This window comes from Lepidothrix coronata, unplaced genomic scaffold (genome assembly GCF_001604755.1).
Source record: "Lepidothrix coronata isolate B3197 unplaced genomic scaffold, Lepidothrix_coronata-1.0 Scaffold39, whole genome shotgun sequence".
In the NCBI taxonomy this organism is placed as follows: Eukaryota; Metazoa; Chordata; class Aves; order Passeriformes; family Pipridae; genus Lepidothrix; species Lepidothrix coronata.
In genome coordinates, this window is record NW_016690219.1 from 2,445,180 (window position 1) to 2,458,444 (window position 13,265).

The 13,265-nt window shown below is 40.4% G+C and overlaps 1 protein-coding gene and 1 long non-coding RNA gene across 3 annotated transcripts in view; one reads left to right on the forward strand and one right to left on the reverse strand.

Moving 5' to 3' along the window:
• The window catches only part of KLHL29 (kelch like family member 29), a 394,362-nt gene that overhangs the window by 252,753 nt on the left and 128,344 nt on the right, over nt 1-13,265 (forward strand). For both annotated transcript variants that reach the window (XM_017813094.1, XM_017813096.1), the window contains 2 exons: nt 470-611; nt 1,358-1,903. In XM_017813094.1, coding sequence (XP_017668583.1) covers nt 470-611; nt 1,358-1,903 — 688 coding nt within the window. The remainder of the gene's footprint in view (nt 1-469; nt 612-1,357; nt 1,904-13,265) is intronic.
• LOC108496419 lies at nt 464-1,673 on the reverse strand. The gene is made up of 3 exons (XR_001874449.1): nt 1,591-1,673; nt 1,189-1,418; nt 464-581 (listed from the first exon to the last, which is right to left on the reverse strand). It is a non-coding gene; the product is annotated as an uncharacterized LOC108496419 (long non-coding RNA).

Below are 13,265 nucleotides of genomic sequence, written 5' to 3' on the forward strand. Positions count from 1 at the left end.
TTCTGTCTCCTGCTAAACAAAACTCACTCTTTTCGGAAGACATTGAGCAAACAGAGGATTTTCCCATTTTATATAGCTGTAACTGAATGGATATTACCGTATCTGGGTTGTCACTGGGGGGGTTTATTTACATCGCGAATGAAGCAACTTATTTCTGAAAACACTAGTTTGTTGAGGATTCTTATTTTTTTTTAAGGTAGATCTATTAAATATCCAGAAGTATTTTTGTCAACTATTTTGTGTTTCCATATGGATGTGTCATGCAAGCCTGGAGGAGGATCACATAATTTTTAGGGTTGGAAGGGACCTCTGGACATCATCTGGTCCAGCCCCCAAATGAATGTTATTTAAAGTTCTTAGGATATCCTCTTGGACAGTAACAAACAAGCACACTACTAGCTTTGAGGAACTGTAATTAATCCCAGCAGTCAAAACATTTTTATTCTGTATTTTTCTTTCTCTCTGGTAGACACCTTGCATTTCCAAGACCGAAAATCAGCCTCAAGGACTTGCAACGAGCGTCAGGTGGGGACAGACACCCATCAATCAGTCCACGCCCTGGGACACTGATGAGCCTCCATCTAAACAGATGAGGGAGAATGAAAACCCAGGTAAGTTTCTAATCTTATTTGTAATTCTACCAGGGAAAATCGTTAGAAGCAAATTCAATGCACTATCTCCATTTACCTCTGTAAATTAGACTTCATTGTGAGCCCTTTCTTTATTCTTTAGAAGGGGTTTTCTCTCATTGTAAAGATCCTTCAAGTTTCTTCTGTGCTGGGGCTAATATGAATGTATTAAGATGCTGCAAGTTCATTAGAGTGGTTTTTATTTTTCCTTCTCTGCCTTCACTAGAGGAAAAGGCACTCTGTAATGCTTTAAGACCTCTTTTATGTCCAGAACTACCTGAAATGATTTCCAGCTTCCAGACACATATCATACATTGTGCTACTATGCCAGACGCCTAATTACAATGTCTTTGTAGTGGCTGGAGCACCATTATTATACACACAGAGTGTTTGTCAGGGAGCCGTGAAAGCGCAGCGGGAAAAGAGGTTAATTTTCTTGGAAGTGTGCGCTTAAGCTGCATAAAGTGCAAAATACATAAAACCACAAACATGCTGCATGTCAACTGACGAGTATTTTAACAATTGCGCTCACATCGCTGCAGCAATTTTATGCACTTACTGCTTGGGAACAGCTCCAGACCCTGAACTGCTTCAGGTGTCGTGCAGGGGAGCGCGTCGACGCGATTCGGTGGCGGGCACAGGTGCGGGAGGGGAAGGCCAGGAGTGTTTATTTGTCTTCTATCCCATGCTAAGCCCACCACCATTGCTGGCCTTCCTTCATGCCGCAGGTGCAGCTCCCTGGGTCACGACAGTGGCAGCGGGCAGCCAGCCTGCCCTGATCACGCACTCCTACGGGATGACACAGCCGCCCACCTTCAGCCCTGCCGCCAACGTCCAGGCCCCCGTCATCGGTGTCACGCCCTCCCTCCCTCCGCACGTCACCCCCCAGCTCCCGCTGATGCCAGCCCACTACCAGCTCCAGCCGCAGCCCTCCCAGCCCCTCAGCAACATGGTGGTCAACCTCCAGAGCCAGCCCTTGTACACCAACAGCCAGCCCCTCAGCATGTCCTCCATGAGCGGCGTGGGCCCGGTGGCCCACCCGGGCCCTGGGGCGGTCGGCAATGGCCACCTGGCCTGCCCCATGCTGCCGCCGCCACCGCCAGCCCTGCCCTCGGCCGCCCTGCCCAGCACCGCGCCCGCCACCAATGGGCAGGCGGCCGCCCCGCTGCCCCCCAGTGCGGCGGCGGGCGGCCCGGACAACACCAACGGGGTGCAGATGCTGCGGACAATCGGTGTGGGGAAGTACGAGTTCACGGACCCCTGGCATCCCAAAGGTAAGGCGGGCCAGCTTGGCCCCACAGAGCATGCGGTGGGGGTGGGCGGCGGCAGAGCCTCAGCATCCCTGCTGCTCTTTGGGCCTGCCAGCCCTGCCCTAGCGACTGTCTCCACGCTTTTCTAAAATGCAGAGCTTTTGTGAGTTACTGATGACAAAAAGCATCATATTAACAAGAGGGAGGATGAGCTGTGGGTGTATTTTGTAGTGAAAAGCAGCTTTCAGGGCTATTGGATAAACCAGTGCTCCCAAGGGTAAAGCAGCCATCATCCCGTGCCACTCCCTTTGAAACACACCCCTATGTTTCCATCTGACCTCTGTCCCCCTGGCTGCAGTTGTGCATCAGTCACAACACTGGCCACCTTCTTCAGCCCTTGTCTTCTCCGTGCTCTGGTAGGCGACTGCAGCTGAACAGCACAAACACATTCAGCATTAAGGGGAAAACTTCATTACCAGCTTCACTGGGCTCAAATGCTGCAAAACACCCTGAATAGTCATGAGCGTTCTGGGAGGTTGACCTTTTCCGATGAGTAGTTTGTAAATGAGCCCCACCGCTGGGTCACGGTGGAGTGTTATTTCCGAGTGTCTTACTCCAGACACTTCAAAACTCCCTGCGCTCTGTGTGCTGAGTTTCTAATTGCATTTTCAGAGTTTTCCCTTCCTCCCTTGCAAATCACGACTAGGCCACATGTGCAGGTAAAGCAAAATGCAGCTTACGAAAATATAAATGTGGACCTATCAGCAAAATCAATTAAATTGATTTTGTAAAAAACCTGCACCTTCATTAAGTCTGTGATATTTTATGTATACATTTGTATTCAGACACAATCCATGTGTAAATTATGTATTTGCCACAAGCTATTAAGTTCTATTGTGTAGCTCGGTATTAAGGACGAGGAATCTCTATTAAAAATGATTAGTCCAATAACTCTTCCTGCTCGTTATATAAATTGAACTTTGGTATGTGCAAATTCTTACCAAACTTCTCTTGAAGTGGAGCTCAGACACGAGCTCAGCCATCCTTTTCTAAAACTAAATATTCTGATTGCTTTTAAATTTCCAGCTCCAAACCCCAGATATGATGAGGGCTCTTGCTGGATGGTGAGATTCTGAATTTTTCTTTGAGTTCTGGATGAATTTTAAGTGGCACCAACCCAGTCAGGTAGCCAAAAATTGACCAGCAGCTGTTTTATGAGAGTTTAGTTAGTTCTTTCACTTTAAAAAAACAAAGAAAAAAACCCAAAATCTACTAAAGCAATTTGTCAGGTCATGTTTATAAGTTAAAAAGCCTTGATTTTGTAGAAGTAGAAAGAGTAGAGATTTATACCCTAATCTTGGTAGACTGAACAGTAGTGGTTCTGTTTGATGTCTCTCTCCTCCATACAAGCTATTTGTCTTCTACAAGGCATCATCTCTACTTTCCATAGCCACCTATTCCAATTTGCTGCACTGGTTACTTGGATGCCTGATCAAATTAACACAATTTAAAGGATTACTTGGTGTCATTGGAGACATGTGCAAATATACAATACAAGGGAAAACACATAAGCTTAAACCACTTTCACGGCGGTAATTTGATCACATATCTGAGCCCTAGTGACACTAACCTAGTGAGACAAATGAGCACGTCAGTGACTGCACACTTGAGGTTGGGAATACTCCTAAATGCCTCGCATACTTAGGGCCAGCAGCATCAGTTGTTATTTACTCTTCCTCCATCAATTAACCTTCAGCAGATCTTTGGCTGGCAGATGAAGTAAACTTCAAATCAGAGCCTAAGTAAAAAGATCGTAAAATATTTAATCGGTCTTTTAATATTTGATTTACAAATTCTTAGTCAGCATTTTTGCTTAACCTCCTGTAAACCCTAGTCTAGTCTACTCTAGTCCAAGCACCCCAGAGACCAGTTGGCCCAGGATGTGTTCATTAAGGTGCAGAGGAGAGTTCCTCATTGGAGTATGCCTGGCATGCCAGACCTGGGTCTGGTCCTGTGTTTGGAAAGCTCTGTACTGAGGAGGAGGATCATAAGGAGAATGTTAAAACAAGCAGTATTTCTAATCCGTGGCAACTCTTGACACATTTGCCTTACTGTACCTTATAAACTGCAGGCTAGAAACTGTTTTTTCAGGGATTAGCTGGCTTCTGTGACCATCAGCTATTGAGTTATTCCTGTAGTGGTTAAAAGCAAACAAACATAAGATAATGAAGCGTGCACATACAAATGTCTCATAAGCAGGACCGATTTTATAGAGAAAAAGTAATTCCTTCTTCTGTTTCTAATCTTAAAAGCCCTTACATCTAAAGCTATAATTCTTCTTGACAAACCTGAAGTCAGAGAAGATTTGGTTGTTTTTGAATAAGAGAGAAAGAATCAGGAAAGAGGAAACAACTGGGTGCTGAACCAGACCTTAAAATCTTATTAGAAAGAGATTCCTAATATAAACTCTATGGGTTTCAGTGTGGCTCAATTTTCTAATTATTTTATGTTTTAATTTTTGCCCTCAGGGATTTCAGTCTCGAGAGCCTGGCTGATTTCACAGTCTTTACATGATAGACACCTTTCTCTCCAGGAATGAATGGAAACTAGGAGAGAGTACTAAGCTGTTCAAATATACAAGTTCAAACTAGTTCCTACAAGTTTCACTTAAATATTCTTTCTCTCTCAGAGAACCTTGGCCATATAAGAGCCACTGCTAATGGCCTTGAGATCTATCTCATTATCATGAAATACTCTAAATTATTATTTCACTTGACAATCCAGTCTTGTTCAGGTTTGAATAATTACCCAGCTATCCTTCAAGTGATAGAGCAGTTTTCGCTGGTTAATATGATAGGGTTTCTTATATTTTTAGACTTTGTTAGGGAGCTGATTTGAAACATGTTCTATTTCTCATAATTATCTTTCATTTGGCTGTGTACATGTTTGGGCCATTGTATACTCTGTTCGTGCAGAACTAGGTTTCTTACTCAGCTGTTTCTAAACAGAAGTAAACAAATAAGTTACCAAAAGTTAAAGGCACTGCTGTTGTGCTGTCTCATTTGCAATAGGTCAAGAGATCTCACTTCCATGACTGAGTCGAGTCATGTCCATGGCTCTTCAAAAAATACCCTTTGATAACCAGAACCATGATATAAAACAGATATGTCATTCTCCTTACAGTGTTACAGCTAATTTCTACCTAATTCCATTGAAACTAATTGTAAGAAAATTTTTGCCTAGATTAGAGATCTTGGTCTGGATGGGTTATATTCTGTTAAATATGAATGTTAACTTTAGTTACATAATCCATTTACTTACTGAATTTATAGCATTGTCACATTATGAGAGACATAAATAAAGTTCCAAAGTAATTATTGCTTTTAGCAATGTATGAAGAACTGTAGAGCTGCCTTATGAAATGCATGGGGTCTTTTACCATACACAGTCAACAGGAGGTTTGGGAGGCATCTGGTTTGGCTTGTAATTTCCCTGTGGATAGGATTTATGCCAAATACTCCTAGCTGACTTCAAAAGCTATGACACCTTAACGCAGACATGTAAACTAATATTTTAGAACAGAATTAGCCTTTGTTTTCTATCCATGTCCTAAGTCTTGCTCTATAACTTTAAGTGCCAGGGGAATTAATAAAGCAGAATATTCAGAAACATGATGATGTTAATTGTGAACATATTCAGTGAAGATCTCCTGAAATTCTCACAGTCAGATTTTTACATTACTTCTTCAGAAAATACAGAGTGGCAAATAATATTCAAGTATAATTTCAATATCTTCAGGCTACATGATGTGCCAGCACAAATTGTCGGTTGCACAACATGCCTGCAGGGAAGAAAGAAACTCATCCCTTCGGTTTCTGACACAAGTTGCCAGTGTCCCATGCCATGGCACAGTGACAGAGACCAATGTCTATGTGCCTGCCAATCCAGCTGAACCCAGGCAGACAGGAATTAATCATTCAGATGAAGGACTAGAAGATATTGGTTTCCTCGCAGAAATAACTGAGTAACTGAGATTTAGTCCTTAACTGTTTTGTAGGGCAATAGGCTTCCTTATTTTCAAGACTTGTTGCAAATCCAAAACTGAACCCTTGGTGGATGGTCCTGACATATGTAGGGCATAAACATGCCTGGGCTTGGGCTCTGAGATTGTTACACATTTGGAAAGATACTATCTTTGTAAACTTGATATACTTCGAAGCGTAGTTGCTAACACAAAAAAAGGAGGAAAATACAATACCTCATCACACAGTACTTCATACATACTTCATTGCAGTACTTACTCCTGCAGTGCAAAATTAACCGTGGACATCGTGGGTTTTAATTTTTGGATGTTCATGGATACTACTGATGTTTGTTTCCATAGTATTTTTGTTCTGAAGTTCTTTGGTTTGCAGTCCTTAACTGGTGGGAAAAGAAAGCAGATGCTAATTAGTGTTCAGAGTGTAATGACTGTAGAAACATAACAATATCAGAAATAAAATCTGAATGTTAATCCTTGTAGCACTAATTTCTTAACACTTCATTTTCAAGCATCAGCAAATAGCATGAACTAAACAATAACAAAACTACAAACGAATACTGTTGCATCATCACTTATTGATTGCACCTTTCACACTTGACTTTATTGCATTGGAATTCTCATTAGACCTCAGACAATATTTACTTTCCTTAATCATGAATAGTAACAAGGCAGAGTACAACATTTTGTCAATAACTATCAACTTTTTCTTCACAAAAGGCTGAATTTTCAAAGGAGTTTCAGCTTGACCTGCAATTCTGTGAGTGTACCTAGTTCTAGACATGAATGCTGCAGGGTAGGGAGTGTTTAAATTCAAAATGCAACCTAGCATTTTGAATTCTAGTAACCTTAATTAAGGGATGTTCGGTGATGAAGGCTCTAGAAAGCCTATTTTCAGTTCTCTGTCTTGTACCAGAATACATGACCTGTGTAACCTTAGGAAAATCTCTCTTATTTTTGTATCCATAGATGTAGAAAGGTGGATAGATAAGTAGATTATAAAAATTATATATATAAAATTTTACATAAAGTTGTTTAGTGTGTCTGTGTACATGTATATACATATATATGAATATGTATGCGCTTATATTTGTGGGGAAGGAAGTCTCCTGTTTCCTGTAGGAGAGTTAGGTTAGCATGGAAGTGTTAGCACTGTATATGCTTCTTACTGTGTTTTCCTTAGGATTGTGGTGATTTTCTGGGGTGGCCTAAATGGTACCAAGGTACAGATGATTAGTGGTCAGTTAGTAAGCTCAGCTTGGAAATGGTGTGTAAGAGTTCAAGAATCCCAGAACGATTGAGGTTGGAAGGAGCCTCTGGGCGTTGCCCGGTCCGCCCCCCTTGCCAAGCAGAGCCACCTCGAACTGTTTGCCCAGGGCCTTGTCCAGATGACTTCTGAATATCTTCAAAGGTAGAGACTGCACATACTCTTTGGGCAAGTGTCAGTCATCCTCACAGTAAGAACATGTTTCCTCATGTTCAGAGGGAGACTCTGATTCTGACACTGAGCACCACGGAAAACAGCCTGACTCCATCCTCTTTGCACCCTCCCTTCAGGTATTTATATACATTGATGAGATCACTCTGAGCCTTCCCCAGGCTGAATAGCCCCAACTCTCTCAACCTCTCCTCCTAGGAGAGATGCTCCAGTCCCTTTGTCATCTTCATGGTCTTTTGCTGGACTCTCCAGTATGTGTCTCTTGTATTGAGGAGCCCAGAACTGGACATGACCCTCCAAGTGAGGCCTCACCAGTGCTGAGTAGAGGGGCAGGATTGTCTCCTGATCTGATGGCATTATTTTGCCTAATGCAGTCCAGGAGTACTGGCCTTCTTAGATGCAAGGGCACACTGTTGGCACACGTTTTACCATGTTCATGCACAGTAATGAACTTAAAGCAAACAGGTTCTCTAAAATCAAATTTTTATCAAGATTAATTACAGTCTTCTTTCATTAATATAATCCTAATAGAATTGCAAAATTGATGAGAGTATCTAAGCAATCAGCTGAGTGAGAATGAAATGCATTTCACCTTTCTGTGCTCCAGGTGGGGTATTTTCAGTAATTTTTGTCCTGTATTTCAATGTCACTGTTGGTCAGGTCATGAACAGACAGTGATTTAGTGTACTGAAGAGTCAGAGGACTTGTAATAGTCCTAGAACATTGCCTTGCTAAACGTACAGCATAAAGAAGGTGATCAAATTCTCTTTTGATTGACATCTCTCAGTATATGACTGACATGAGAGTTCCATGTTTCAACTGGAGCAGGATCCTCTCAACACTACCAATATTTTATGTGGGTTATTGTAAGAAAAAAGTGGGTCATTGCTATACTGAGTTAAAGCTCCCTGAAATTGCCCTTAAAAGTCATCTGGTTTGTGCTGTTATTTTTTATACCTCTGTTTTTTTTAAATAAATGCCAGATTTGCAACTGTAGTTCATCTGTTGAAAACACAGAGCTGAAGAACTTTGATTTTACTCTGTTACATGATATTATGTCATCATTTGCAGATCCATTTAGTTAATTAGACAGCGATATATTTGCAGTTGTCTTGAGTTTCTTCCCACTCTGTAGTCTAAGATATGGTTTGCTTAGAATGTGGTTTCTTAACAAATATAGTTCAGTCCATGACAGTGGCCATCAAATGCATTCAACATAAGTCTGAGAGGCGGCAGAGTTCTGTTGAATTACTATTTTCACTCCTGTCCACACAACACTATATTCACAGAGTGCAAAATTTCTCAGAGGCTGGATAATAACCAAAATCTAGGCTCCCTTTTGGCACAGAATACATAAGTGCCAACTCTTTATAAATACAAACCAAATTTCCAGGCAGACTGCCCATCCATCCATCCATCCATCCATCCATCCATCCATCCATCCCTCCATCCAAATACCGTTCCAACAATCCCTTGCAGGGAGCTGGAACTACATTTGGATGTTCTGAAAGTTATAATTGTTCAAAACACTTGTAAAGTCTCCATCCTCCTTTCAGAACTCTTTAAGTTTAATATCTGTTTTCTCTGATCTTGTCTTCCCTTGGTCCTCTTCCCTCTTGCTCAACTCTTGACACATATTTGAATGCAACCCTTGTCTTCATCCAGCCCTTTGGATGCAATGGGAAACACACCTGTTCCCTTTCACTCTGTCCTCCTATGCCTGGAGCCACCTTAGAGGTACCTTTCCTGAGTGTTCAGTTCGCTCCACAAGTTTGGCTTTTCCTTGAATTTTCCAAGAAGATTTCTTCTTTTTCACAGCAGCATAGTTCCACTTCTTTTGATGTCATGACTTAAAAAGTGGACAGTCAAGTTATAGCTACTGAAGAGTGTCAGCAGAGAATGGGGACTTCACACTCAGTCAAAACTGAACAAGCTGGGTCCATCTGGTGCATTTGTGTATATACTTAAATGTTCCCAAAATGGGCTATTCTGTGACTTCTGGAGATCTCCAGACAAGCAGATTTATTAAATTGCAAATATTTTTTGGTTTCCTTACAAGAAAGTGGAAATGCTTTTTTTCTAATCAGGGGACTTTTTTCTAAGTCCCTCCATGGAGCAGTGCCTGAACTCTGAATGAGGAAGAATTATTTTTGATTCCCATTGCATTCAGAATGAGAATTACTCTGTCCCATGTTAGATTAAAAAAAACTAAACAGATTTGTGAAATAGAAACATTTCCAAATAGTGACTTTTCTTGCCCTGCTGTGCCTTGAGATTGCTGATGATAAGCTCTGCTGTACCACAACGACATGGGCTTTTAGCTGGGGTCGGTAATAATAATAATCTTAATATGGGATTACATAACACCTCGAATCTTCAAATTGTTTTTAAGGACATAAAAGTTATGTCATTAATTCTACACAGTAGAATTGATTAAGCTTCTTCCAGTCAGTCTGATTTGTGTTACATGTATATACAGTACCAAGTGAGGGTACCAAGTTGTACCAAGTGAGGGTAGAAAGGTATTTGTACATATTTGCACCTTAATATTTACAAATATTAAGGTGCATTAGATTCACAGGCTAAATATTCTGGAAAGTATCATTAGGGGATGAAATCATCACTAGGAAAGAGGTACATAAGCTTGCAGGACTTTCCTGACAAAACTTCCACCTTCTAGATGTGCAAATAAAAGTGGCATGAAGTTTTGTCATATTAAATTCAGAAAATTACAGCATTGGTGTTGTACTGTACTGGAAAAATCTTTTGACTGCTGAAAAAATTTGGAGGTTCAAGGTAAGTACTTGAGCAGGACTATAGATAGTAATATGTCCATACACCTATGTGTACCAACCATTAAGTCAGAAGCACTTGACTGAACAAGGTGCCAAGATGCTTGGTCAAGTTTGCACAGTATCTTGCAATACTTTGCAAGAAGCTAAAACAGATTGGAGAGTTAACCTCAAGAATTTGTACATTATATTTTGCACAATACTGTTTGGCATAATGCTCACACAAAAAAAAAAAAAAAAAACACACCAAAAATGTAGTATTAAAGAGAACATTATGGTTTTTATTCATGATTCCTCTGACGTGTCAGAAGACGACAAAATGTGTCCATTGATCTGCACACTGAAGTATTTGGATGGGGCTAAGGAAGATGGTACAAAAAGGACAAAATTGGATAAAACTGAAGAGGTCTTAAGAGAAATGTGGGCTGACACTCCTGTTCAATCTGACTGATTTACAGAGTATCGAAATCCAGCATCAAACCCAGCTCCTCTGTGTGACCTTTTCCTCGTGAAGGAAGAGGGAAATGTTCCTTGCATCCCCAAGCTGTGGATGTTCTTTAAAACGAGGATCATTTTGCACAAACACTACCATCCTGTGGGAAACAGACGGAGGAGCAGTGCTGGTAGATTCCTGTTGTCTGTAACCTAGGAAATAGGAGATTCTGCTCTTTGCCTTTTCAGGCATGCTGTGTGGACTTTGTTAGAGATGCAGATTTTCTAGATGGGAAATTTTTCTAGATGGGAAATAGAATTTGCTGGGGTTTAGGTCTTTCTCTGCTGGATACACTCCTATCATGGCCATACTGTGCTGTTTTATGAACAGTGCATTTCTTTGAGAGGTCTTCTATTATTCTGCAGGATGGTTAGAGCTCTGGTTTGGAAGTCATATTAAGCATCCAAAAAAAAAAGCATTTTTAGGAACATTTCAGAAGAACTTTTGCTAGATGGATAGCAGGTACCTCCAGCAGGAATCACTCAAGTTGATTTCAAGTTTATACAGATACAAATATTTAACCATCAGTATGTAGAGAGCCATTGCACTCTGAAGAAATACGTGAATCTCTTTTACATTTGTATAAATGTCACAAAAACAGGGGCTCATATTCCTTCAGCTCCAGAATAACATGTTCTTCATGTGTTTTACTTGCTGGAACAGTAAAAGCAAATTTGACATCTTGTCCAAGGATCAACTATTCAAGGACAGTCTGATATGCTCATGAGCAGAAATTGAGTACATTCCAAGAAGAGCCTATCTGTAAAAACTCCACACCAATAAGAATTTCTTCTTGGAGAACTTAAATGAGTTCCCCAACCCTTTGCTGGAAGTGTCCCTAATGCCTTTGGATAAACTATCATTACTTCTTTTTTTTTTCTTTCTCTCAAAACTGCCGTATAGGCAAACTTTGTGCAGTGAATTTCAGTGTTATCAGTCAGGGCTGCCTTAATTCACTTCCATGGCGATAAAGGGATGCTGAGAAGACCTCTTGACTTTAAGGGTAAACTCAATCAAGAATTTTGCTAAAGCCAGGAAATTAATTTAGCATGTATTTTGGTCCAAATTCATGGATATTGGAGTGCTAGACTCAGTATTTCAGTAAGATTTGGTATTTCCTGAGACTGAGTCTTCTTTTTGTTTATATACTGAATATATATATATATATCCAGAACTATATAACTGTCTGGAAATAATATGTTAACATATTTAGAAGACAAATTCTAAATATCAAAGTATGTTTTAATATACAGTTTAGAGAAGGGGCCTATTTCAAACATACAAAGTCCTTTCGCATGTACTGAGTTAGTAACGTTGTCTGATTCCTACCCCTTTGAACATGCTGAGAGAATGTTTGGGTTTTAAGGTGAATTCAGACTGACGTGGGAGGGAGCCAGTGCTGAAGTGGAACGGGACCACAGAATGTGTTTATGACAGGAAAAGGGGTACCCATATTGCATCTAAGTGAAATAAGAGAGGTGGTTTTCAGGATGTAATTTATAATTACCCGGATTGGATATAGATTATAATTACTTAGTCTGGAACTATGCCAAGACGCTGAAATTAATATTTCAAGTTTGTAGGGAAGAAAAATGAGATAGTGTTTGGCTGGGTTGGTAGTTGTCTATCAGCCATGAACTGAGAACCAGGAGAGTTCAAGGAACCTCCCTTGAACCTTGAATTTACCTCCCAAAAGCAGATTAAGAGACTTTTACTTAAAATCTTAAATGGAAAACAGAGTATGTAAAAAAAAACATTGTAATAAGGAAAAGATAATGATAGCATCTTGGATTGTTTTTACATGGTTAGTAAATGAGAAAGAAGAATCATTTGTATTCGAAACTTAAGTCTTGGTTTAAAGAACCTTAACCATCAGTCAGGTCTGTTTTTATTTTACTGTCATTGTATTAAGAGGGTATTTTGATATTATTGGTTCAAATTACCTAAAATTTAAGACAGTGTTTACCTATTAACATCTAGGTGGGTTAAGCAAGCACATCTAGTCTTTTTTCGTTATGAAGATGGTTTTCCTCATCTGCCCATGGAGAGCTACTTCTGAATGTCATACATCCAATCTTTTACCGGGCATCATTTCATTAGCATCAATAAAGCTAATTTGGGCATATATTGTCAACAGTTTTGATTCATGGTTTGTTAAACTGCTACTTATACTGTTACCTCACATATTCCAGTGCTGTCTTATACTGTTTAAAATATTAAAGCCTTCTAAGAGGGTTAACGTTGAGAGAGAGGCTTATAGACCTCATTCAGGAGACATCCCTTGCAGTAGTGCAGTGTCCCACAGGGGGCTTAAGGTTTTTCGTTCAGCAGTGGCTCAGGAAAAGAAGAGTGCTGTGTATGTGGTTTCCACTTGGTCTCTACTCAAAGGCTTCCTCACTAATTCCCAGCTCATCACAGTCCTCATCAGCCTGTGTAATGTGCTCATCATATGCTCATTTTCAGGTTTTGATTTGGCCTGGCTGTCTGCTGGGGAAGGTTTCCTCTGCTAGAAGTCTCCAAGTGCATGAACAAGTGAGCTCTAAATGTTACTAATAAAAAATCCTTTAATCCACTTTAACAATGATAAATTGGAACTGAGAACTACTCTTACTTTACAGATACAT